The sequence below is a fragment of the Arvicanthis niloticus genome, chromosome 27 (genome assembly GCF_011762505.2).
Source record: "Arvicanthis niloticus isolate mArvNil1 chromosome 27, mArvNil1.pat.X, whole genome shotgun sequence".
Taxonomy (NCBI): Eukaryota; Metazoa; Chordata; class Mammalia; order Rodentia; family Muridae; genus Arvicanthis; species Arvicanthis niloticus.
The window spans coordinates 8,157,389-8,184,796 of record NC_133435.1 but is presented as its reverse complement, the minus strand read 5'-3'; the positions used below and the strand labels follow the sequence as shown (position 1 = coordinate 8,184,796).

At 37.3% G+C, this 27,408-nt stretch overlaps 1 protein-coding gene across 1 annotated transcript in view; it reads right to left on the bottom strand.

The window, feature by feature from the left end:
- Positions 1 to 27,408, bottom strand: part of Cntn5 (contactin 5) — a 1,035,258-nt gene that overhangs the window by 271,916 nt on the left and 735,934 nt on the right. The window contains exon 8 of the mRNA XM_076926087.1: positions 21,551 to 21,754. Within this exon, the coding sequence (XP_076782202.1) occupies positions 21,551 to 21,754 (204 nt within the window). The remainder of the gene's footprint in view (positions 1 to 21,550; positions 21,755 to 27,408) is intronic.

Below are 27,408 nucleotides of genomic sequence, written 5' to 3'. Positions count from 1 at the left end.
ACTTTCTCATTTTTCTACAATGGTCTTAGTAATGTCTCTATAAGTTTATGTGACTACTTTTAGAAATATCGTTTCAATAACCAATAGTCACTTGGTTTCATTTAGTGGTAAGAAGTTCTCTTGGTTAGCTTTAATTGTAATTTGACATAGAATCACCTGGGAAGAAACTCTCACTAGATGGCAACATATATTTGGTTGGCCTACGGAAATCATCATAATAAAGTTAATTTATGTGGAAAGTCACAGTTCACTGTAAGTGGTACCATCCCTAAGCAGGGGTACTGAATTATCTAAGAATAAAGAGATCAAATTGAGCACAAACAATCAAGTGAGTGTGCATTCACTAATTTCACATGCTTTTGACTGTAGATGTGATGTCAAGTGCATAGGATGTGAGTAGCTGTCTCAAGATCCTGCGTCTCTGACTTCCCCACAGCAATATACTAGCATCTAGAGTTGTAAGCTAAAATAAGCTCTTTCCCCTGAGTTATTCCTTATCACAGCAACAGAAAAAAACTAGGACAGTAATGGCGTTAACACACCTATTTAATGTTATCAGTGATCTCATGTTGGTAAATTAAACACATAATACTAGTAATTAAAACATGAAGAGGACATGATTCAGAGTAAAAGCCCTGTGAACTGGGTAATAGTTTTCACATTAAAATGAGTTGAAAATATTTAAGAAAATACCTTTGTAATCTGTAAGAAATGCATGGAACAGCAGTCTTCCCTACTTTATGTTATTTACAATACTGAGACTGAGTACAGATTTTAGTTTTAGTAATTTTTGTTATTATCTTAAGGAAACTGATGAGAAATACAGTCTTTATGTTATATGAACCTGTCATAGTGGGATGCATGTAAACATAGTTCAATAGTAAATAACAGAAATAGCAATCACACAAATGCAGAGAAGAAAAATGAATTGCTAAAATGGGTACACTCCCTCTGCACATATGTGTTATGTGTGACTCTGGCCACCTGGCCTCCTCATCTCATCACATATTCCATATCATGGCACGTTAAACAGTAGAACACCTTCCACAGCCCTGACATGGCTGAGACCACAAGACAGTCCCAGAGCTGATCAGTGTCCCCATTTTTTCAGATATGTTGTGATGAAAATGTTCCCTGAGTTTACAAATTTAGCACTATGTTTAGAAACATACATTATTATAAAGTCATAGGTAATTTTTTGTTTACTGTTTTCTAGAGAATTTAGAAGCCACAATATGTAGAATTTTTAATCATTTAGAGAAGTGTTTGGAACCATCTTTTTAAAAATATCCTAACGAACTTCATATAGGTAATAATGCTAAGCCTCGGGCAGAAAGCCAGTGCGGTATTTTTCGTTTTCTAAAGTGTGCATACCTGCTTATACCTGTTGGCTGTGCATCATCACTAAGGATTTTTCAGACAAGAGGAAATAATGGCATGATTTACCAATAAATATAGGCACCATTACTGGTACCAATTATATAGAAGAAAAAAACTATAGGGTTTTTAATCATTGAGAGAAAGTATATCTATCCCTATTACATATGTTCGGAAAATCAGAAAACAAGCACTGATTTATTTTTCCTTTTAAGTATTAAAATTAATTGAGTTCTACATTGTAACTATTTTCGTCTGGTTACTGAATTTTGGAAATTATTTTTATTGTTCTTACCACTCTCATTCAGAAAAATATGAACATCTCTCTGTACCATCTGAAACTTATTTCATATGTGTTAGTAACTCATAGTTATTTATAAATATAAAACCTAAATAAACTCGCTATTTCCCCTGAGCATATACATTGCCCATTCCTACAAATTAATACAACAAATACATCAATGTTTTTAAATGTCACCATTGAGCTAGTGAGGTGGGTCAGCAATGAAAGGCACTTACCATGCAACCCTGGATATCTACGTAGATTCCCAAGACACAATGCACAAGTGGAAGGACAGAATCTAGCCCCCAAGTCTGTACTTCTTCACACATGTACATTGGCATATATACAGACAATTAAAGGAAAAATATTAACTGTTGTGGAGTGACTAAATAAACTGAAAACAACTGACAGCACTGGGTTTAACATAAGCTCTGAATTAGAAGTTAATTGAGCAGTTTTCCTCAGAAGGAGCTATGCACAGTCTCCAACTTAATGTTTCTGTAAATACGAATATATGAATTTCCCCATAAATATATTAATGTAACAAAACATAACTATGTTAAGTCCCTTTGGCTTTGTGAAGTCTTTATGCCTTTTTGTCTATATTGGAATATTTTCAATATTAATGAAAGAAAAAATGTGGTAGCTGCATAAACATTTGACTTCCATGAGGTTCCCACAGGACTTACATCAGTATCCCCTTACCACAATGGATTAGATATTAATGTTCCACCAGGACTTACATCAGTATCCCCTTACCACAATGGATTAGATATTAATGAGGAGCCTTGCTTTGTTTACAAAGACCCTTTCTTGGAAGGTAACCCTGACTATAAATAATAGCATTTATAATACAAAACAAATTTAATGACAAAAAAATGTGAAATTCCAAATAATATATCAATGTTCAATTCATTAAATACACTTTGAGAATCTTTAATTATTTAGCAGGGGAACCCCAACATACTTGGAGTTTGTTCCTCCTTACTATGAATTAAGCAGAGACTATAGTTTTTTCCTTAGAACTTTTATGTCTCCTGGAACATGTTCTGATTACAGGGAGATGGGAAAATGTCTTATGCCTATGATGAACTTATTGAATATAAAATACAAGTTAATCAGATGCTACCATATCCATATCATTTGATGAAGAGTGAACAGCACAGTGACAGAAAGAGAAATTTGGGTGAGTCCAGGCCAACCTAAGTCATAAGGAAACAGTGTGTGCAGACTCGGTACCAGCAAGGCAAAAGTGCTGGGTGAGTTTAGGCCTGCTCAAGTCATAGGAAGTGTGTATGCAGACTCAGGACCAACAAGACAGGAGTGCTGGGCAAGACATCCGGCCATAAGAAAAACTATAGATTTACAGCTGCACTGCACAGGTGCAGAAGAAATAGCAGAGACAACAGAAACATCTGTGGTGGTGACTCCTGGAACTATATGGACTCAGCTGCCTTCCAACACAAACCTAAAGTCAGAGCATGTCCCAGACTCTGTGGCTTCTATAATAAGATTCTTGGGCATCTATCCTTGGTCAGTATATAGAACACTATTTTCAATCATTTTATTTCTTTCTACTTAATCATTCAGTACATGGTTCTATCCAGAAAATGTTCTTATGCAAAGCTATCTTCAAATGCACACAGTAACCTGCAGTGCCAAGCCTTTCACCATTTTGGAGGAGTTGCTTCTGCCAACATGGTTGACCAGCTGCTTGACATATAACATTAGGAAGGAATGTGCCAAATAACATGCTTTCAACTATTGTTGAACGTTTATTTTTATTTCATTATGCATGGATTGTTTTCTCAAGGAAGGCTGTTGAGAGCGACAACTTTCCTGTTGTTAATATTCACATATAAGATCTTTTGGATACTACATTCTGATTTGTTCGGGAAACATCTCACTGTGAATTTTATTTTATAAACTCTACTAGTTTCAGTGAGTATACTTAGCCATGATAGTGTATAAAGGGGCATTTTTCCAGAAAAAATGCTATGATCACAGCCTTCTCTCAGGATTTCCTGTGCACAAAAGGCAATGTAATGCCAAGTAACTGAACACCTGCTAGAAACCCGACGCTTTGTTCAGTGTATGCAAGGAGATGGCTATTTCAATCTTGCAAAACACAGCACAGTAGGCAGGATTTTCCCTACTTCAAATGGGAGAAATGAGTGTTGTAAAATTTAGGTAATTCCCTCAGCATTGCTGAGCTATTTAATGAGACACAAGGCTCAAACTGACAGTTCTATTAGACGTGAAGCCACTTCCCCTCATGAGCCTATGTTGCTTTCCAAGAAGAGCCTTTGCTTGCAAAGCAGAATGCATTATTTAGTCTTCCTCAGTTTTGAATACAATCATGTTCTTCTTCAAATCCAACTTTAACAGAAATTCGTTCCCAAGTTGCAGTTCAATGCCACTTTCAGTCTTTTTTCTATCTTGTCTCCATTCCTTTACATTACCCACAGATGCACAGAATAACCCTCTACAAGGGATCCCGGTGATTAGGCCTCTACAAGGGATCCCGGTGATTACACCAGACTGGAAGGGGCTCTTTCCTGCCCGCTATTCTGATCGCTTCAGATTTCCTCTTAGTCCTGCTGCAGCCTTTCTTCTGGGTCCCCTCCACTCATTCCACCTTTATGCCTTCAAAGTTTCTCTCTTGGTGAAGACCCATGGTTCCCCTAACTCTTTCTCATCACCCTCTTCAGTCTTCCCTTCTAGGCCATGTATTCCTCTGTAGCACCTGGTGACCTTCAGAAACAATTTTTACCCAGGACCCTGTGGCTACAACATGTGACTAGGATTCAGAATGGACAACAAACAAATAAGGGAACACTCACCCAACAAAGGAGACCAGATACCTTCCCCAAATAACGTTTAAAACATCATAACTCTAGTGCCTATATTCCAGCCCCAAAGTGTAAACATGAACAGGGAAGACGATATGCATGATCCAGAAGCCACAGACCTTACTGTAGTGGTTTTCTACCTTCCTAACCCTGCGACCCTTGAATACAGTTCCTCATGTCCTCGTGAGTTGGTTTTTTTTTTTTTTTTTTTTTTTTTTTTTTTTTTTGGCTACTTCATAACTATAATTTTCTACTATTGTTAATCATGATATAAATATCTGATATGAATGATATCTAACATGCAAACCCATGAAAAGATTATTCAGCCTCAAAAGGGCCTATAAGACACAGGCTGAGAACCACTGCCCTATCGTATTAGGCTTGCACAAACATTTGACTTTATGACTTGCCACCAGGATATACATAAATATGATGTTAACACACTATATTGAATGTGAAACAAGAAGTCTCATTTTGGTTACAGGACCCTTTCTTGGAAGCTATCTCTTTGGTCATTTCATCTTGGTGGTGCTTCACAGGTCTCATATTGGGTCCTATGCCCATTTCTCCACTTTCTAAGCTAATCTTACAACCCTGTGCTCCTAAGTTTTGATTACTTTCTCTATCATGAGAACTATTCAATTCAGCTTTCAAAATCAGACTGAAATTGTATCTATTGCTCTGGAGACCAAATTTCATTCTCCTCTGTTTCCAGAGGAGACAGGTCAAGCAATTATTTTATTGTCTATCTCATTGTATTTTAGTGATGTTTATATGCCTAGTTTTCTGGTAACTTTGTCTTTTCTAGAAGTAAGACAATAAAATTTATTTTTCTTTTTACCTGAAATCCTTGAATATACATATATTAAGCTCTCTTTGCTTATATATCACTCCATGTACCCTTGTGTAGATCACAGTATGTAGCTTTCTGCCACTGAATACTTAATTTTATTTTTTAATTAAAATTTTGGCCATTGATGATTTTTTCTGAGAAGTAGCTTCTTCACTTTGATAGTGTTTCTAGTCTTTATACACATGTTTCTTTTTATTCCCAAGGGCATAATGTAGCTGATGCTTTTACTGCCTTTGTCTCAGTTGTTGGTGTGATTGGCATCTGCTCTCTGCTCCTTCCTCTTTCTAGTCCATTCTATCCAATGAGCCCATGCCAATCTTTGGATTTATACTTTCCTCATTTATTTTTCTTTCTTGAAAAGTCAGTGATGTCTCATGGTTTTAATGATGAAATTACTGTTCTCTATTTGGTCATTTAAAGCCTTGCAGATCTCTTGTGAAGTGAGCCCTTCAACTTTAGTTTTCACATGAGCATCATAAGAACATCTGTTCTGGTCAGTTTGTCTCTCCTGATTCATTTATTATATTGATATGCCAACCTAATACAACCAGCAATGCTGGGACTATTAGCTGCACTCTTCTCCAGAGTACTTTCTATAACCCAGCCAACAAGAATGCTCCATTCCCCAAGCCATCTCAGAATCTGTGACTTACATGTTTCTTCTCTACTTCGTTACTGATTGCTTAATGTTTTATCAATTCATATGGAATTTCTACACTGAAACATATACTCTGTGAGAGAGATTATTACTGAAAACAACAATATTCCATTATGATGATGAATTCTTTAAAGACATTAAAGAAATTAGTATTATTTAGTACTAGAAAGATATCATAAAATTTCTAGGATTTTCCCCAGCAGTCAGAGTCTTAGACATTTGAAAATATTTGGGAGAGATTTTCGAATTGACCAACTTCGAATTCTGTATTGATATAGTTTTATGGAAAGGTATAATATTTAAAAATAGATTAACCCATTAGTCTATTGTATTTATTACAATATTTTTATAATATATTTGTAAATACAATTATTGTATTTATATTAATTTTTAGTCATCAAGGATACTTACATGAGGTGTTGACTCAGAGACATGAAGATTCTGTCTGGATGTAAAGCTAAGGAGTTAGTCTCACTCTCCTATGGCTTCTACCAGTCTTCTGTTCTACAAAGCATCTAATTTTGACTTGGCAAAAATAAACCAATTGGATTAAATCTAACAGTTTCCTTGTTACTCATTGTTGCACATATTGGGCCGTATTAAGCCAAAATATGGGCAAAAGAATTGGATCATATAAAGATAATTATCAAATGTAACTATAGCAAGAAACAATAGCAGCAAGGACCTGATATTTATTAGACATTAAAACACATGAATTTGCATGCCTGGATAGACAATGCCCTCAATAAAACCCTTGTATTACAAGCATGAGAAACTGAGTTTGGGCCCCCCCAACAAACCTCACATAATATGGGTGAAATGGTGGTCTGTGCGTGTATCCCAGTGCCAGGAGAGGAAGCCAGATAGATCTGGCCAGCTGGTCTAGCCTGTTTGACAAGATTCAGCACAATGATGGATTGGGTCTCAAAAATAGATGGCAAAGCCTGAAGATCAACACTGAAAGCTATTCTCTGGCCACACATGCACCCATAAACACACACACATACACACAGACACACACTCATTTGTCTTATATAGAAAAGAATGTATTTAGTTTAAGGCCAACACAGTGAGAAAGAAATGGGGGGAGGGAGTAAGTCACAAAAATGGAAGTAATGAAACAAGGAATAAAAAATAAGGGGCTGAGAGGATGTGTGCTTTCCCTTCGTACATGATTCTGCTGTGTACCAAGATGGTTTCAGAAGAGCCTCATGTTCTGGGGGTAGGTATTATATGTTTTTACTACCAATATACTTTAGCTTTGGCTTCATATATCTAGAAAGCTTTGGGCTTTTCTGTTGTTTACTTAAGTTCTACACAGCCCTATCCCAGCTTTGCAAATCTGTTGGCTTTATGGGCTTAAGTTGGCTTAGTAAAATCAAGGTTTAACAATGTAAGGGATTTGATGAGAAATTCAAATATAATCTAGAGAGCCCTATTTCTTTCATTTTTAAATTGTTGATATTTGGGTTTATGAGGAATTTTTGAAGGATATAAGCCACATCTTCCTTATTTGTAACTTAGCTTTTTCTAAGACTTCTGAAGGTACAGAAGTCAATTGAAATCTACAATACACAAGACTTCCATGACATTTTAGGTCATGTGCCAATAATTGTGGCATAGTAAAAGGTGATTTAATAATGGAAATAGTACTGACATCTCATGAGGCTTCTATTTCATGCTAAATCCTTAGGATACCAGCTTTATTCCTCATAACCCCATAAAGGGGCCCTATATAGTTTCATCTTATCTCTGAGGAAATTAACTCAAGGAATTTAAATTTTTTCCTGAAGAAAGCAGGTGATTATTAAATGCTCAACTCAGATTCAAGTGTCTTTCACAGACATGATATCAGCCTATGATGAAATTAGCCTCAGACAAATGAAGCCTGGGAGGAGTTTTTGTTGTTTTCTTTGTTTGTCTGGGTTTATTTGCATGTTCCACTTTTCCCTCCCCACTTTCTTCCATGGGGCCGTTGCATATGCTTTTACCTCTTTCTGGAGTGCAGATCAATTCAGGCCACTCAACAAACTTCTTGTCATCCTTTCCCCCTTTAGACCCCAGCCTAGTTGTGCAAATTTTCCGAGAGCCCAGAAGAGCTCAGATCTTGCCTCTCTGTATACACAGCAAAGAATTCCTGGTTATTTTAACTGTTTACACATTGCAACATGGCTTCCTTTATTCAGACCATCATTTTATTTGTGTTTTCTCCCTGCCCACAAGACAGTTGAGAGTTTACTGGTATGCCATTGTTAATGTCCTGCCCCCCCTCCCCCCAAGAAAGAAAAGATGTCAGGTACTAAGTTCTTTGTACTTACAATTATTCTTAGTTTTACATCAATTTCAATCAGATATAGAGATTTGCAAGTATCAAAATACCAGTGTTTAAAGAGAATGGGAAACATGGCTTCCAATGACCCAAAAGTGGGATAAGAACCCAGCGAACGTTTCTCTCAATCCATACAGCATACATCTTTAAATAGTGCCCCACTGGAGCATCTTCTCTGGTCATCTTTACACTTCTACATTTCTTCCTATATCAACCTAGTTCCTTTTCTCTCAGAGAGTGTCTCAGTAAGACGTGAGACAAACTAATCACCGGCACACAAAAGTGAAAATTATTGATCTCTGATTCTCTTGAAGAAATCTCTCCTGTAAAACCAAAATGCTCATTCGCTGTATTGACTATTTACTCGGTGGACTTCTAGCATGAGTGCTGCATTATGTCACAGGCAGGGAAAGGTTTGTAGACATCAGTACTCTCAAATTCCACTAAGATAGCCTGAGGGCCCACTTCAAAGTTTACAATCTCTAAATTATACCTACCATTTTTTCCCTTGCTATTTTCCTTTCTTTAACTGTGAATTTCAGATCCTCTGAAAAGCTTTTTGAGATCATGCCTTCATTTAAACAGAAACAAATTGAGAAGGGTCTGAGGCAGTGGCCAGTGAGGATGGAAGGCAGCTCTTTATGAATCAAGCTCCAGTCACTCATCTATACAATTCACACTACAGGTTTTTGATCATCCTTTTGGGGGCTGCCAAATACTTCTTCATGTCAACACTCATTATTTATTAAACCAGCGAGTGATGAAAATACTCATTAAGAATCTGTATCGCCTTCATTTTCTTTTTCTTTCACAGTTAATTTTTAAGTACTGAATTTTACAAGGAAGCCTACATGTGAAGACTAGGCATGTCATGATATTAAGGAGACCTTACTAATTATAAAGGAAATTAGACTCTGTATTCTCTTGATAGGTATTCTGACAGATAATTAACACACTGAGGAGCAGGCAACCTCATGTTCTCTAAAGATGAATCATGCCTTTCTCAAGAATCAGGATAACCCCGATTTTCCTTATGTGGGTTACTTCTTATACTTTGTCTTATTTTACTGGTTTTATAAATTCATGTTTTCTTGCTGAATTTAGAAGAATAGACTTGTAGCATGTATTTCAAGGCAATTAGGGAGAAGTACATACTGAGTGTCTTAGAAAGAATCTTCTGCAAGCCCGTCCTGCATATCTCATGCCAGGTACATCGGAGAGATGGTTTAGTAGGTAACATGCTTGCTGCCAAATTATGAGTCTCTGAGTTCAGCACTTTCTGTTTATAATACCAGTACTGTGCAGGGATGAGGGACACATGAAGATCTTAAGACCTTGCTATCCAGTTGGGCACCAAATAGGTTCAGTGGGAGATCATATCTCAAAAAATCAGTAAGGAGGGGAGAAAGATCCAAGATTAGCCTTTGGCCTCTACATGTTTACCTGTGAATATCTGCATCTGTCTTACACCCACACATGCAGACACATACATATGAACCATCCAAAATTAAAGAAAAAGTAGATCCCAGGAACTAACATAGAAATGAATGTGACACCAAGGTATGATACAGCTCTCAGGAAGGGAAGAAGATGGAATGGATACAGCAGGAGACTTAGGACACAGTCTTTATCCCAGAGTTGTCACTGATTGTCATGTGTAGGTATAGGACTGGTGCTTGCTGATAGCTGACCAGTAAGGGCAAAGAGGAAAAGGACAGTGTAGTGAGCAAGAACAGGAAAAACAATCCACTACTCACCATAATTGCAGACTATAAAAGTGATGTGCATTTTGTGTTTGTGTGTATGCATGTATCTGTGTGTGTATTTGCGTGTATTTTTTTCTTGAGTGTGTGCATTTATGAGTTTACGTGAGTGCATATTTGTGTGTTATGTATGTGTGTCAGTTACCACCCAGGTTGTATATTTTGAAGAATACAATACTCATTTTAATATATAAGCTGTAGTATTTTTTTTTTAAAGAAAATTAGTTTTTTTTTTCAGTTCGTGGTAAGTATATTAACTATCTCATCGTGGTAAACTGTGGTGCAAACTATACCAAAATATTACAGATTGTTTTCTGGAAATACATTAAAAATGCTCAGTATCCAAGAACTGATTTTTAACACAAAATAAATTCCTTTGTTCTTTCAGGATGGAGGAAACCTTAAAACATACCACATAAATTATTCAATTTTAGGCAAATTATCTGGGACAAAATGTGAGACTTAATTCCGAGGCAGACAATTGGAGGCAACGATTTTAAAGTGACTCATATAGTGTCTTAAGGTTATTTTTAAACACCTCGCTAGGTGTGCAGAGAAGAGTCTGGCACGCGGTTAGCAGAACAGACTAAGACGAGGTTAACATACAAAAGTGAAAAATCAGCAATTTGTTCATAGATTATTCAAACAAAGAGACAAGAAGAGTTGCCCTACACAGTGGCTCAGCTCTGAGGACAGCCCCCAACATATGAAAATCAGAGGGCAGGGTGTGTGCTTCAAGGTACAGCTAACGATGTTGCAATTTATTGAATTAAGAAAATGTGAAAATGATTCAAAGTGTCTGGTCTCAAAGGGACAGCCAACTTGGGTGTCTGTTAGCACCTCTTGGCTCTCTTAGTGTCTGTGGCTCCTCTTTCTTCTCCTCATGCCCACAGCTCCGCCCAGCCTCTCTAGCCTGTGGGCTTTCCTTCCTCTGCTCTTGAACCCTATATAAACCTGGCATTTTGTCCATGATCTCTGTTGGCCCGCCACACACTCATTTGGTTCTTGGGTTTCTCTTGGTACCCTCTCTTGCCTCCACTCATCTTCTCCTCTCTGCTCCCTCCCACCTCTCTCCACTCATGCCTGGTTCATTCTGTGAGGCATATTTAGAGTGCTATTTTCTCTCTTTGCTTTGGACTCTTCCAGATGACTCTTGCTATACTCTCTCTCATATCTACAATAAAAACCATCTCCTAAACTGTACCTGGGAGTGGCCATATCCTCATTTTGTTTGCATAGGCAAGGAGCCTTCTGTACCAGTATCATCATCATGTGACAGTGACTCTGATGTCACAGTTACTGAGATAAAATAAAATGTCAGCTGTCACCTCACTCAACTGAACGAAACCATTCTCTGTACATTACAAATACTTGTCCTCTCTACTCCAGACTGTCTCAGAAAAAGATTCAGGCATCTAAGTTTTCTACCAAGAGCTGATATGTTTTTAAATTCAGAAACACTATCTGGGATAAATAAAATAATGCAAACTGCAAAGCACATAACATAACATAGAAATACAAAGGTATAAAACATATTAATGGACTCATTATCATTTCATTGTTGCCAGACTTATTGATGTGTCTGAGTCCATGAATGCTGGTGCCTGCAGAGGCCACAAGAGGGTATCATATTCCCTGGAATGAAGTTGTAGGAGGTTGTGAACCACCCAGCAAGGGTGCCAAGAAGTTACCTCTGATCATCTACAGCCTGGTAAGCTTCTTTAACTGCTGAGCTGTCTCTCCAGTCCTGAATTCATCACTCTTTATGGATTTATGAACTGAGGTCAACATTATATTCAGAGCTTAAAATATCTTCTTCTTTCAGTCCTTTTCCAGTCACCTCCCCAGAGAAGTACCACATATGAGTGTCCCACTTTGGTGAGTGCTGCAACTTCTACTAATTACTACCTTTTGTTTTGGTGAACTTCCTATGCCACACAAACTTCAGAGTCTGGAGACACTACTGATGACTGTATCTTCTGCCAGATGAAGGTTCTCATGGGAGAGTCTGGTGCCCCCCCCCCCTCCACCTGCTGACCTGGAAGTACTTGTTCACTTGAGAGATGAGAAAGCCTCCAAATAAAACCATTTCTAGTACTTTTGGTTCCAAAATTGATGCTGGTACCCCCTGAGAAGAGAAGGCAGCAAATCAAACCCCTAGACCTCTACAGAAGGGAGTTTCTAAATGACTGATGTGTATATTTTATATTATTCTAGATTGTTAACAGATGTTGATGTTTTAAAAATGCTTTAGCAACTCTAATTTGGTAAATCTCATGTGGGCCCTCCTATTTTCATTTTTTTATAACTACCCTAGATTATTTACACTAGTTCCTGACCTCAATAACATACAGTCTAATATAATTTAGTAAACATATAGATTTTTGGTGAGTCTCCTAATAATGCTATTTAAAATAAAATAAATGGCAAAGTATAAATTTTAGGAGTACTTTTTGTCATAGTTATTGAAATAGTTTGGACAGAGGATGCTATATGGCAGCAAAAGAGAATAGTCTCATAGGTTAAGCTGGTTGTCAGTTGTCGTTGACTAGTTTGCAAAGTTTGCTTGTGGAAGGTTTATCAGACTTTCCCAGTATTCAGGAGGTGTTTGACTCCCTGGATTGAATCCATGTGTTTATAGTTTATACCCCTGCATCATAGTGACCCTATGATAATGTGGATACTATTAAGCATAAGAGAGATGAAGCTTAATATGGACAGAATTAAAAGAATGCTTTTATAATAAAAACCAAACTGCTTGGTACAGGGTAGATTTTATTCCTATTTATTACACCTATATGTGGCTATTTGATTGTATGCAAATTATTCAAATATCTGCAGACAGAGCTAAAAGTTCACAGATCATCACAAAGTAGGGAGAACATAAGGGAGTCGAATCTGAGAGCTGGGGAGCACTTTAGAACTGCAGCGAGTGAAGTGTGTAACCCCCATCCCCCACGCATGAGTACCACAGGCTGCCCACTCTATTCCCAAATAGGGAAATATTGGTTCTCCACAGATGAGTGTGAATTTACACAACAAATATATGAACTGCACAAGGCCTGGAGCAGCAACAGTGCAGGCTTATGACTACTACGACCACGTCCCTGCTAACAAATAGCCGAGGGATTTCATGTAAAACTGCTAAGATTCCCTCCAGCCTGTTGTGTACCTGCCGCCCTTCTATATACACACATATAATATATATAACATATATATATATAAAATAATATATGTATATATTCAGTATTATACCAATATAAACGATTTACTGTATTTTGAAATTATTTCTTGAATTATAATGATTGGTTTTCATGTAGAAAAACAGGGAGAAGCCATCTGCTACATATATATTTGGTAAATTTATCTCACTTGTAAGCACTTAATAAGTAATTCTTCAAAGTTTCTGGACATGCTGAGAGTCAATAAGATGTTATATATTGATTTGTGTGATAAAATTTTATCTCCATGGTTAGAAGTTTAAATTATTTTTAAGACTGCTCCAGAAAATTGATTTGCTAGAATTACCAATTGCCAAGAACATCTGCACAAATGCAGCACTCCTTCCACTCAAAACCATCCAGTGACTTTCTGATATTTTCATTTAGTTTGCTTCATATTGGGATGGTATAGTTTTGAGATACTCAGTAGGAAAATAAATAAAATATTAGTAAAAGACAAGTAAGTTCATACATTACTGTGGAGACTGACATCAAGCTTCAATATTGTTCGGCTTCATGGCTAAGATGTGTGTAGCCACACAGAAACATTCTCCTTAGAACTTCTCATGTTCCCTTGCAACTATCTATAAAGTAGGGTTCTAAGCAGTGAACAGGGAATAGAAAATGTCTTTTGGATTTAGTAGAGGACAATAGATATTCATAGAATAAAAAGAAGAGAGAAAAGAGAAGGGGAGGGCAGGGGAGGAGGGGGTGAGGAGGAGAGAGGACAGGCAGGGAGAGGAGGGGAGGGGAAAGGAGGGGAAGGCAAAAGAAAAGGAGACTCTATCTTGTGTGTAATGCTTAGGAAGTCAAAGTGATTTTGTCACACCCGACTTCCCACTATCAAACAAAATTTTTTTCACCCTCACAAACCTTCATTTCATCGTAGGGACACTCGTGCTACAGCGAGGCTCATTAAAATATTTAAAAGGATTGTTTCCATTTAAAGTCCTTAATCACATAGAGAACTGTTCTGAACAATGCAAACCAACAGCAACTCCAGTGCCCAAGTCCTTTTCTGCTCTTTTTGAGGGCCTACTGCAGTATCCACACATATGGATCTCAGGCTCTTCTGCTCTTCTGTGCCCAGCAGTGAATTGATGGAGTTGATTATTGGATAGTGTAATTAGCTAATTCTGTACATAATTTCCTTGTTGACAAACTGCTTGTCTTAAAAAGTAAACATATGTTTTCAACCCATGACTTTGTCTGTAGTTCATTAACAATAAAACTAAATAAACAAAGCTACCAGTTTCCCCAACATGAAACAGTGTATGTATGTTGCAGGCTTTCTAGTTTGTTCCCAGTGTGGAGACTGATGGATCCTCTAATATAAGCCTGTTTCTCTCCACGCATTCTGATCCCACTCTCCCTTTCCTTCTCTCCTCACTAACACCGGCATTTTGATTTTGTTGTGCTATCTAACTACCGAGATGAATAAGGACCAAAACCGCTTCCCCATGCTGTCCTGTCCTGTCCTGTCCTGTCCTGTCCTGTTCTCCCCACTCCTTTATCCTCCCCTCTCCTCTCATTCTCCCCTCCCTTCTCCTCTGTCCTTCCCCCTTCCCTTCTTCCCATCAATGTTCTTTTTCTTCTTTTCAACTTTTCTTTGTGTGCCCTGGATCTCAGCACTGCAGGAGGCTGTGAGGAATAGCCTTAGGAAGCATGTAGATATTAAAGAGGAAAACTCTGAATAGAAAATAAGGATTCTGGTATTACACATAATTTCCTTGTGAATGAAATGTGGCTTTCGTATCTTCCGGGAGAACCAAAGTCATCATCACAACTCAATGACACTTGCTACCCCTTGAAATGGATGTGGATATTTTATATCACTATAACAGCAACACATTCGTTTTCATTTTTTTTTTACATTAACACCTCTATTGTTTTTAAGATTTAAAAAATGAAATGTGTGAGTGTGCAAGTGTGAGTGTGCATGTGTGTGTGTGCATGAGTCTCTGTGTGAGTATATATAGAGATGAGTATAGTTGCCTGAGGCAGGCAAAGGAGAGATCCAGATCTTGTATTGAATTATGAGTTGTGAGGCTCCTAGTGTGAATGCAGGCAACTCAATTCAGGTCAGTTTCAAGAACAGTACATGCCCTTAATCACTAACTATGTTTCTAGTTCCATTCAATGATTTTGCAAAATACTGTTTCTCATGCAGTAAACATGTAGGTTGAATACACATTTTAGAGCAAGGCTTTCTAATTGGAGTGAGAATTCTTGTGAGAGCAGACAATATGCAACATGACCATGGAAGACAGACACATGAGACCCTGGGGGAGGGGAGCCAATGCTGGAAGTTGACAGAGGCAAAAGTGCTTGAGGGAGAGATGTCAGAATACAAACTGGACAGAGGAAGGTGGTTAGAACATGTATCTAGGTGTCTGTTATGTAGAAGACAAACATTTGATTCATTACCCTGTAAACCATATTGAAAATCTGATCACTCATATCGATTTTAATAGATATGTTTGTATTTAGTGATGTGTGAGACGGGCTTCATCAGGATGTTGGGGGATGAGCCGAGGCTAGGATGCATGTCGAGTGTGTGTTGGTAGTGAGGCTACATCTTCCTCTTCCATACAAGGTCAACTGCTATGTTCTTTTGGCCCTTTTCTATCCTCAGTGCCCAGTGTAATATCTGATCCTAACAGGTTCGCTGTCCACATAAACAGGGCATGAAAGCTTTGATCAGTTTCCCAAGGTTGCAACATCAGAGCAAGTGTTCACAGGGCATAGTAATATAAAATGGAGATAGAAAAACAGTGGTACATCCTTCAAGGCTACCATCCTGGGACGCCCTTAGTGTACTCTATGATGATCATTTGGAGCTCATTCTTTATGGCTCTGGTTATATAGGGCCAGTTCTGGCTTTCTATAGACATGCTTATCTTCATAATACAATAGCATTTTTCAAGATTCCATCCTGCACTACCCCTGCCTCTCACTCGTGCCCTTCGGGAATTAACGCAGATATAATACCTACAAGCAAATATCATTTCAGGTTTTGCTTTCAAACTCAAGCTAACACAATGCATTTTCTAACCAAGAGTTTATCAAGTAACATTTTACTTGAACTTGAAAGGAAAAACTTCTGCCTACCCACGCATCCTTTATTATTTTTAGAAAACTTTTTTTTTTCACAAAAGTGTAAAATTTCAATGTTCTTAAAATGACTTTTATAGGTGACTCTATGGTCACAGCAGCTTAAATATAATTTTTATATTCAAACCCCCACAGAGGTGTTTGCCAAGCTTGCAAAAATACTGAATATAAACGCTGCCTCTGCACTGAGAGGTTTAAACGCTTGCCTCCGCATGGAGAGGATGGAAACCCAGTGGGAATTGCAGCTGACAGTAGTGTCATCAATGAATTCATCCATGATCTTACTTTATTTTTATTTTCAGTGTATGCACTTAGTATTTGACATGCATGAGGGCAAACATTCAGGAATAAATCCTTTATGCGAGAATGCTTTTCAATTATCAAACAGTAAAGAACAGTTAAATCATGATAAGAGAACCTTTGAATTGAAATAATTTTTAATAATAATTTGTTTCTAATTTTTCAAATCCTCTTGCTATTAAATTGTAATCGCTGGATAACTTCTGCAAGTTTTAATCACGATTGCTAACTTGGAATTTTATTCTGAACTGTGCTTTAAAAGCTTGACAGTTGATAGAGAGTTCTCCATTTGTTTAATGGAAGAACTGGTTGCCTGTGAGGTGTTGCAGTTACCACCCAGTGAGGACTTTGGAGGGTGAAGGTCTGTTCTCAAGTGAGGTCTAGGATCTTACACAGTAAATATATAAGTATCAGAACAAGAAAGTTGTTTACTATTGGCCCAGCATTCATGTGAAAGAATTGAGTTCCATGTTACTCAAAGGCTTTGTGTTTAGAGAATGTGAGTGCCTCTTGGAATTATTCTGCAAAACTATTCAATAAATATATCCTCAACCCCATCCTTAAGTTCCAGTTTTTAAAGGTACATATTTTTAAATTTTTTATGTTATATTACTTTGTGTGTGCCTGCATGCATTGTGTATGTACCACATGTGTGTCTGCTATCATTAGAGGACCAAAAAGGGCATTGGATTGCCTGACAAAGGAGTTATAGGCAGTTCAGTGCTGTGCACAGAACCTGTGCCCTCTGCTACAACTGCATCAAGTCTTCACCACCTTGCCAGCCCCAGGTCTTAAAGCCTGTAACAATCCCAGTGCTAGTCCTAAATGGAAGACTGTTGGTTTTTTGCTTGCTTGTTTTGTTGTTGTTGCTGTTGTTCTTTTCTAGACTTCTTCTGGACACATGCATTTAGCATTTTCTGTGATCCCTTTAATCTTATTCTATATTCTAGTGCTTTATTTACCTTTTTATCTGCTAGCTTGCATGCTTCCTTTATAGGCCACAACTATAGCAAGATGGCTGATTGGTTGTGGTATTCCTGCCCTCTTTTGGATTTCTCACTGATGATAGTTTCTTTCTGCAAGGTCTCACAGGGAAAGAGGTGACAGATAATGTAGCTCTGTGTATTGCAGGTATGTGACCACATCCTACCAAAACTTTCTCTCCTTGGCTTCCTCATTACACACTCTATGCTTTGTTTTGGTGTCCCCCTGCATTCTCTTGATTATTTCTATACTGTTTCCATTTTTAAAAATTCTCTTAAGCAAGTTTGATTGTTCAGAGCTTGGCTTGAACCTCACTATTTTCTTATTTACTCAGGTGCTCTTTTTTCACCATACCAGCAGTTTTATTTTTATGCACATTGTAATGCTATCTTGATATCTGATCATTGTTGTTCAAACTAGTAGTCCCTTTTGTAAAGCAGACATTTAAGAAACGCTGCAAGGATATCCAACTCTTACTGATACTCTTTTCTTTTTTTTTTTTTTTTTTTGTCGTTTTTACAGTTACTTTTTTATAACTTTAAATTTGCTCGTTGGCAGTTTATCACATATATGTAGTGTGTTGATGCTAAACTCACGTCCATTTTCTGTCACCACCGTCTCATCTCTGTCAATCACCTACCCTCCTACAAGTCTTTCTCTCATAGTCATATCTTTGTGGCTGTGTGGATGTGTGTGCCCCACTGAATATAACAAGGGCCATGAGAACATACAGCTTATTGTGGAGTGGGAGGATGGCATCAGTGACCTTACACAATTCTCAACCCTAAGAATCATAACACCAGTGGGGCAGGCAAAATGTTTTCACTGGTGAAATGGCAGCATGAGAATAATAAGGGTAACAGAGTAGTCTCCGTTTGGGTTTGAAACCTGCTCCACAGTATGAACTTATGCCTGGGCTGTCAACCCAGTCAAAACCTTATTGTTGAGTAGTAAGTTTCCCTAGAGGAAAACTTACTACTGTTTTTAATTTAAATTGACATGGCTGTCTAATTGCTACTGTCTAAATTGACATGGCTGTCTAATTGCTACAGACAGATGTAACTCTCAGCCCTAATCAGAGCAGCATTGCTTCGCAGTTAATTGCGGTGTATAGACTCACCACTGCTCATGATGATGAGAATAACAAGTGATGGTTATGTGCTCAGGACGGTTAGCCCACTGCCTGAGAGGTTCGTGGATTGCTGAGGAAGAGGGCAGCAAGAATGTACATGCCAGAAGACGAGGAGGAAGCTCGCTAAAGGCGATGTTCTGGGCATAACACAGTAGTTCAATTATGATTACACAGCAGCCAGTGTTTTCTAACTAAGCTTGTCAACCATCAATCATGGATCAGGGAGAGTTCATGCACCTCTACTCTCTATTGAACTATTGGCTACTGATGGAGTCTCAGGGAGAGGAACTCATTTTCTTCTGTTGTGCACCTGTGGGTATTCTCGCTACCAGGTTACAATGCCTAGTAGTAAATTTTGTTTTGAAAGTGAACATTTTAAGGATACATATCTCAAAACATCTTAAGTATCTTGAATTTTATAATAATCAGTGATTCAATATTGCTATGGTCATGATTTTTGACTGTCTCATGTTTAGCTTTCAAAGTTATTTATTAAGAAACATAGAAAATGTGGGCACAATTAGACAACATCAAGTAACTTCTTACTGAAATTTTATTTTCTGTTCTTATTTTTTACCTATGCATCTGCGAAATTATCTGTGTGGCCTTTGGTTAAATTTATCAGCTGTACAATATTGGGTTTCTTATGACTATGAGGGATATTTCATTGGTAATCTATTTGGTAGAGTTGTTACTATTATATACTGCGTGTGTGTGTGTATACACATATGTTGATTTCCTGAATTTTGAATTACTATGTGTTCTGTAGTTTATATATAACTTATATGTGTATGTACACATACATATTAATAGGCAAATTCTTACCGTAGAACATAACTCTAAACAATATATTCCATAAGTTTCTTAGTCAAGTTTCTATTACTGTGAGTTGATGTATGACCACGGCAAGTCTTACAAAAGAAAGTATTAATTAGGGGATTGATCCTCTGAAATTATAATCACGACAGGGTGCATGGCGGCATGCATGACTCTGGAGCAGTAGCTCAGAGCTACATTCTTGATCCACAGGCCAAGAGAAAGAGAGAGAGAAAGAGTGTGTGTGTGAGAGACAGAGAGAGACATAGAGAGAGAAAAAAAGACATAGAAAGAGGGATATATATATATATATATATATATATAGAGAGAGAGAGAGAGAGAGAGAGACAGAGACAGAGAGAGAGAGAGAGAGACAGAGAGAGAGAGAGAGAGAGAGAGAGAGAGAGAGAGAGAGAGAGAAAGAGAAAGAGAGAAGAGGGAGTCTTAACCAGACCTTGGATTTTGAAAACTCAAAGCCTACCTACAGTGACACGTCTCCTCCAATAAGGCCACACCTCCCAATCTTTGTAAACCTCTCAAACAGTTCTACTCTTCGGTTAACAAGCACTAAAATCTATGATACTGTAGGAGCCATTGTCATTCAGATCACCACAAACCGTATGTATTTTTTTTAAAAAGAATTTTAAAAGTGGGTGTAGTTGTATATACTGAAAGCGCTTGGCAGACGGTAGCAAGAGGACAGTACTTGATGGCTGGCTTTAGCTACAGGAGACTGCCTCATGGAAAAAAAAGCATACAGAAGAACTATAAAAAGTCCTGAAATATACTTTTTAATACTTTAAAATCAATCAGAATTCTCATTCTCTAGTTCACTTCTTAATAATGCCTTCGCAGATAATTTTTTGTTGCACGGCAGAGCAATCTGCATATCATATATCAACTACAATAGAGCACTTGACTTTTTTAATGCAATGCCTAACTGTAAATGTCTATAAATACAAATGAGGTGTTTAAATGTGAAGATCCTGTGGATAGATGGCAATTCCTATAATTATAGCATCATTACACCTGCCTGGGCTGCACTGAATAGTTAAAGTTACAACTATTCCTATTATTGGAAAAGTAATAACAATTATAATTGTACAGTGAAGTATTAAAAGCTTAATACTCAATTTGAAGGCAGATGAGCTACAAATGCAATGAAAACTGAGCCCATAGAACTCATACAGTTAATACACATATGCTTCAGACAGACACTAAGAACGAAGGAGAGAACAGTGGACTTCACGTGGTTTTCCTTTCCAGGTGCTCATTATAATAATTAATTAAGTAGCATTATGATCAGTATTTATCCTCTGTGAATCATTCATTTCCCATAATACCATTGTACCCATATCTGTGTATGTGCATACATGTATGTGTGTGCATGTGTGTGTGTGTGTGTGTGCATGTGTGTGTTGGGGTGATGGAGTGAGCATGCATGTATGGAAGCCAGAGGTTGACATCATGTGTCTTCCTCAGTTTCTACCTATATTCTGAGGCAGTTTTTGTTTTACCTGGCTCACTGTTTTGGTAGGTTGGCTAGCATGCTCCAGAGATATTCCTATCTCTCCATCGTGAAGTTGGGATTACAGGCAATCTGTGACTGGCTTTAGGCATAGGTCCTTAGGATTTGAATCAATGTCATGAATCACAGCACAAGAAACATTTTACCAACTTGGCCATTTCCTATCACTCATGTCAACATTTTATTCTGCATTATACACAAACTCAGATTAAAGAGATGCGTTTATAAATAGGGTAGATGCCTTTTAGTTGATGTTATTTGGTCAAGTACTTAGAAAAGCACCAAGGATGCATCTTGATTTTAGCATATGAAATGCTCATCCTTTAAATCTGTAACTCACCATCATTTCGCAGCGTGAGCGGGGTTGGAGGACTGAGCACACGAGCGTTCGTCACAGCATTTTTCACCAGACAAATGTAGCTGCCAACATCTGATGTTTGCACTTTAGAAATATAGAGGTTGCCTGTCTCTTGGGATATGAACCGCCGGCTGTCCTCTGCCACGAAGGAAGGGAACTCATTGAAGATCCAGCTATAGATGATCTCTGAAAACACAGAATTTCAACATCTGTTGAATAATACAGATCACTTAACTGGCAGATAAAGCTCAAACAGCAAGGGCTTTGCTAAACATTCTTTGAATCTAAGGCCATCCATACTTGATCTACAAATAATTTAATATGTTCTATTCAGAGCACAGCTCTGGTTCTTGGCTGTGGGAAGAGGTCATGAGAGGGCCTGATGCTCAGCCTTTACTCCCTTCCCCTTCAATTCTGAGGTATGCTTGATATTCAGTACTATGATAACTAACATGAAAGTTGAAAGTTAAAGAAATAATGCCTTGTTCTTCTAAATCAACTTAATGGGTTAATTTTACCCAAACCTATAAAAGAATATAGAGAGATGGCAGAATCCACTGTGAAGGAAAACACGGAAGATGTGCACTTAATCCTACTGATCTATGCAAACTTCTCGATAGCTGGACTTTAGTTTTTACTGATTTGTTAAATCATATATTGGCTGTGGATCACCTCAGGCAAAGCACCATTCCAAAGAGAGAAGAAAAAACGAATTTTGTAATGAAGCTATCCATGTAATGGAGAAAAATAAAGGATATATATATATATATATATATATATATATATATATAGAGAGAGAGAGAGAGAGAGAGAGAGAGAGTAGAATGACAGTTACTGAATGGGAAGAAAAAAGATAGAGAAAGGAAGAAGTAAACTAACATATCTTAACTGAGCTGGAGACGGGTAGGGCTGAAGCTGGACTGGGGATTATATTTGAAACAGTCTCTCCAGCTTCAGAGTGAAGAGGGGGAAATGGCGCAGATTAGTATATGAGAAGAGCGAGCAAGGGAGTACAAATCACAGCCACAGGGAGCTGGCTTTAAGAGACATTGCTTTTGAGTGACAGTGGTGGTGATGATAATGAGAAGCCAGGGACTTCTGACTATGTAGAAACCATGGTAAAAGGATGCAGGGGTGGAGAGATGCTCTGTAAGTAACAGCACTTGCTGCTGTCATGCTGACCCAAAAAGGTTCCTAGTATACACATTGGGTGTCTCATACCTGCCTGTAATTTGGGCTCCAGGGGATCTTTCATCCTTCTCTGGCCTCTTTTGGGCACCTACATGCACATGAACATATACACACACAGACACACACAGTCCTAAATATAATCAAGATAAATATAATTAAAATATGATAAAAGAATTAAGAAAAAAGATTGTTCGTGATAAACAGAAGACTAAGATTAAGATTTTGTATTCAAGTTACTGAGCAATTAGGAGAGTGCATATATTTATGTGTCATTTTAGACAATTATAAAGAGCAAAGTTCATTGGAGATGTGAGAATGGTGAAACCAAAGCCTTAACCATGACATTTCAAACAGATATAATGTCAGTTATATGATTTGAATTTGAAGGCAAAGCCATTGGAATCTCAACTGGCTTCAAACTCACTCATGTTATAGCTGGACGAACAGATTCTACAGCCTCCTGTTTGCAAAGTTACTAGTTTGATAAGGCAGCTTAACTAAGTTTTTAAATGACTCAACATGTGATTATAATCTACCACTGAAATATTTCCTTATATTGTGGTTTTCTTTTTTCCTCTCAATCACCCTTTGTTCTTTCTTTCTCTTATCATGGATTATTAAAAGTCAGTTTCTGTCTCTCTCTCTTTTTTTAAACTAACTTCAAAACGGTGATCCTGACCATGAGTCAATATTTCTAGATGAGCAAGTAGATTTAAAATGCTGAGAGAGACAAAGTCCCAAGTAGACATCTCTCACCAGTAAATAAAACCCCCAAGCTGGAAATAGGTTACATCTAAGTTGTTGGTCAAAGGGACCCTATGGATCGCACAAAACAACCCAGGCTATTTCCAAGGCTATTGGTTACTTTCTATAACCTGATGATAAGGCCCCATTGCTGTAGACAACACCTACATAAGTCATTGAACACACAGGTATCAAGCTGGTCTTTATGTAGAATCTTTACTCCTACTGGCTAATGTTCATGCTACTGGAAGGTACTCTGCATACTACCAGAGGAAAAAGGTAAATGCCAAACCAGCTACAAACCCCATGATCTACAATGGTGATTAGCTAATGCAATAATGTCAAAAAGTAGTCAGAGTAACCAACCACTAACAGATTGGAATTAAAGTTCACACTATCAGATAGGACCCGTGCCAAAAACTAGAGACTAGATAGGACATGATCTAGGGAAAACCCTAACACTACTGTCCTGGTAAAGGAATGTTACAATAAAGCCACCCCTAATGGCATTCTGCTATACGTATAGATCAGAATCCTGCTCGGCCACCATCACAGAAGATTGTGCCTGAAGTAGATGGAAGCAAATACCAAGACCCACAACTGGAAAATATAGAGCGTGAAAGACCTTGGAAGTGTCAGTCTTACGTGGGATGTATTCACCTGATCCCTCCTCTGATGCTCAGGGAACTCTGTAGAAGAGGAGACAGAAAGATTTCAGGAGCCAAAACCTCACGAACACCAAGGAACCAAGGCCTTTCGGACAGAACAGAATGGACATGTAGATGAGCACAGGAAAGCTGTGGCAGCAGCAAAAGAGTAACAGGGGTACAAGTCAGATGGCATCCCAGCGCTGACAGGAAAAATGGACTGAACACAAGAGCCCATCCCATACCCAGATGCTATCTCACAAAGGAAACAACTCATAGTCCACCACAAAGAAAAATTTTGGTTTCTCCAATGAATGCTCTGGGTATACAAACCAAATTTAAGGGCAGGCTTCTGTATTTCCAGTAGTAGATGACAATACAGAACAAATCCAGTGGTATCCTTGGAGTTTGTCTTTTTTTTAAACCTTACATATCTTCTGCTTATATTTTATAGTTTTTTTTTTTATTTTGTATTTATAGGTTTTCTGCGTGCATGAATGTGGGTCTTAACATCTGTGTTTCTTGTGCTTTTTCTTTTGTTCTTTTATTTGTTTGTCTGTTTGCTCATTTTGTCCTATTCTGGTTTGTTTTTGTTTTATCATATTTATATTATTGTTTTTTATTTTATTAATAATTGTTATTTTATTATTATTGTTTCTCAGATGCCTATACATATTCCAAGAAGACAGAGGAAGAAAGGATATGTAGAGATTTGAATAGGTAGGGAATTGAGGTAGATCTTGGAGGAGTCTAGGGAGAGTAACCATAATCATAATATACTGTATGAGAAAATTCTGTTTTTAATAAAAAAAGAAATGATTAGAAATATTTAAGTGAACTGACAACAATTAGGTTTGTGGAGTATAAGTAAATTATACACTGTACTAATTAGATCCTAAGTACAAGGACCTCTCCTGTCTGACAATGTGCTTCCTCTAAATTCATTGTTATTCACACTTAATTTACAGAAATTTAATATTTCAAACCTATACATTTTACAAGATTTTGCTGAAATTTTCTTAAGTTTTTGACACTACTTGAAATTTAAAAAGAGTAATGAGCAAGTAAAAGCTGATTAAAGAATCACAAGTTCTTATACTAATAGTGTTTGTTGAGTCAATGATTTGTAAAATATTTCAAGGCTAGGACACTTGTGCATAAAGTTGGCCCTTTAAACATCTCAGACTTAAGGGAATTTCAGAGCTTAAAAATGCTGATTTTATTTCTGCAGTTAAGTTTTCTTTTTCACATACCCAAGCGGTTCACAATGGCCAAGGACAAGAAGGAGAAAACTGTACAATAACTCAGCTGACACCTGAAACTGGGTTAGATTTCCTGCCTGCACCCAAAATAGAAATATTGAGTGGAGTCAAACATTTTTTTAAGATCTCTGTTTACATTCTCTGTTAAAGCTCTTATTATCTATTAACATTTACTTAAAATCCTCTTCAAACTTTCCTTTCACAATAAAGAGGAATATAGTTTCTTTAAGGATAATGTTATAGTGTGAGGACTATAATTCAGGGAGACTAGAAAACATAATTGTCTCTATGGCTTTAGTCTTTATTTTGTGTGCTACTTTGTTATGTATTAACTATGCCTGGCTCTTAAAAATACACACACACACACACACACACACACACACACACACACACACATCTATCTATCTATCTATATCTATATCTATTAAATAGTAACATTTTGGTATCATATTTAATTTCAAAAGATATTGATACTAACTGGCAAGTCATGATTTTACCATTTTCAACAATTTCTTTTAAAAAGAACATTAAATCTCTTTCCTGAACATTAAATACTAAGTGTTAAGACAAATTTTCCTAATAAATTTAAGTTCTTGGTTTCTTGTTGAACACTTTCTGTCCTTTTAGGTTGAACTCAAAGTTATTCTACTTCCTTTGAAGTTTAATCCATCCCAATCCTGGCTTGATGTATGTGTTTTATCTCAACTTCTGCTCTCTAGCTTATCCAAATACTTATCCTTAATGCTAACATACAATCCAGATGCAAGCTTCTAGACTTTAAAGTAGATTTCCTGGAGCACATACACACACACACACACACACACACACACACACACACACACATATCTTCATGGTAAAAGCACCAACCTAATCAGATCTAGAAGGAACAGCTTGACATGGTAAAGCTATTTACATAAAAGAGCTTAAAGTTAACAAGTCTCTCTCCCCAGAGTCTTAAAGAAGACAATGATTTCAGCAACTGTTGTTTCTATGAGATCTCCCAATTCCAGAACTCCAGCCAGAACTCCCAGATATCTAATTTGGAAGGGAAACCAAATTCTGTTAGGATATGGACAAGATAATCTTCTATTTAGAAATGTTCCTCCCAAATTTTACCCCAAACTACATTAAACTAAATTAATTCAGCATTGCAACATACTAATTATAAAATTGTTTGAAATACAATCTAAGAATTTAATATCATTTACAAGAGCCACAAAAATGAAATACCTAGAAAAAAAGTGCATACTATGTAGTGGGAAAAAATTTAGCACTGAGAATTATGACACTGATGAAAGAAACTGATTGAGATGCCAAGAAATGGAAATGCATCCCACATTAGTGGATTGGTAGGATCTATAGTGATGGGACTTCAATATTACTCAATGTGATCTAAAGTCAGTACAATCCCTATCAAAGTACAGATGAATCCATCAGAGATCTACAGTAGCATTCAGAAAATCTACATGACGACTAAAACCTCACTGATTATCCAAATCCACCTTGAATCACCAAGAACCAAATGATCTATTTTAGATCCGATTTTTAAATGCAATACAAATATATACCTAAAAAATAATAGCATTTAAACCAGCACACATACTGATGAATGGGACAGCACAGAGAACCTAGACATAAATGAGTACATTTATAGCCCAATAATAACAGAGAATCTAAGGACAGGCACCAAGAAAGAAGAGCCTTTTTGGTAAACAGCATCGGGAATGATTTGTATTCATGTGTAGAAGATGGCAAATATACCCTCTGTTACCCGTGACCACAAAAAAAAAAAAAAAAAAAAAAAAAAAAGGCTGTAAGTTAACTAAAGTCTTAGTTGAGTCTAGGAAGCTTCACCGAGTCTCCTCTAACATGCCTTCAATGTTGAGATGGACTTTTCACTCACTTGTTTTGAGACAGCAAAGGACAGGAAATAAAGACAACAATAGATGCATGGGAATATATCAGACTAAAAACATTTTGTACGGAGAAGCATGTA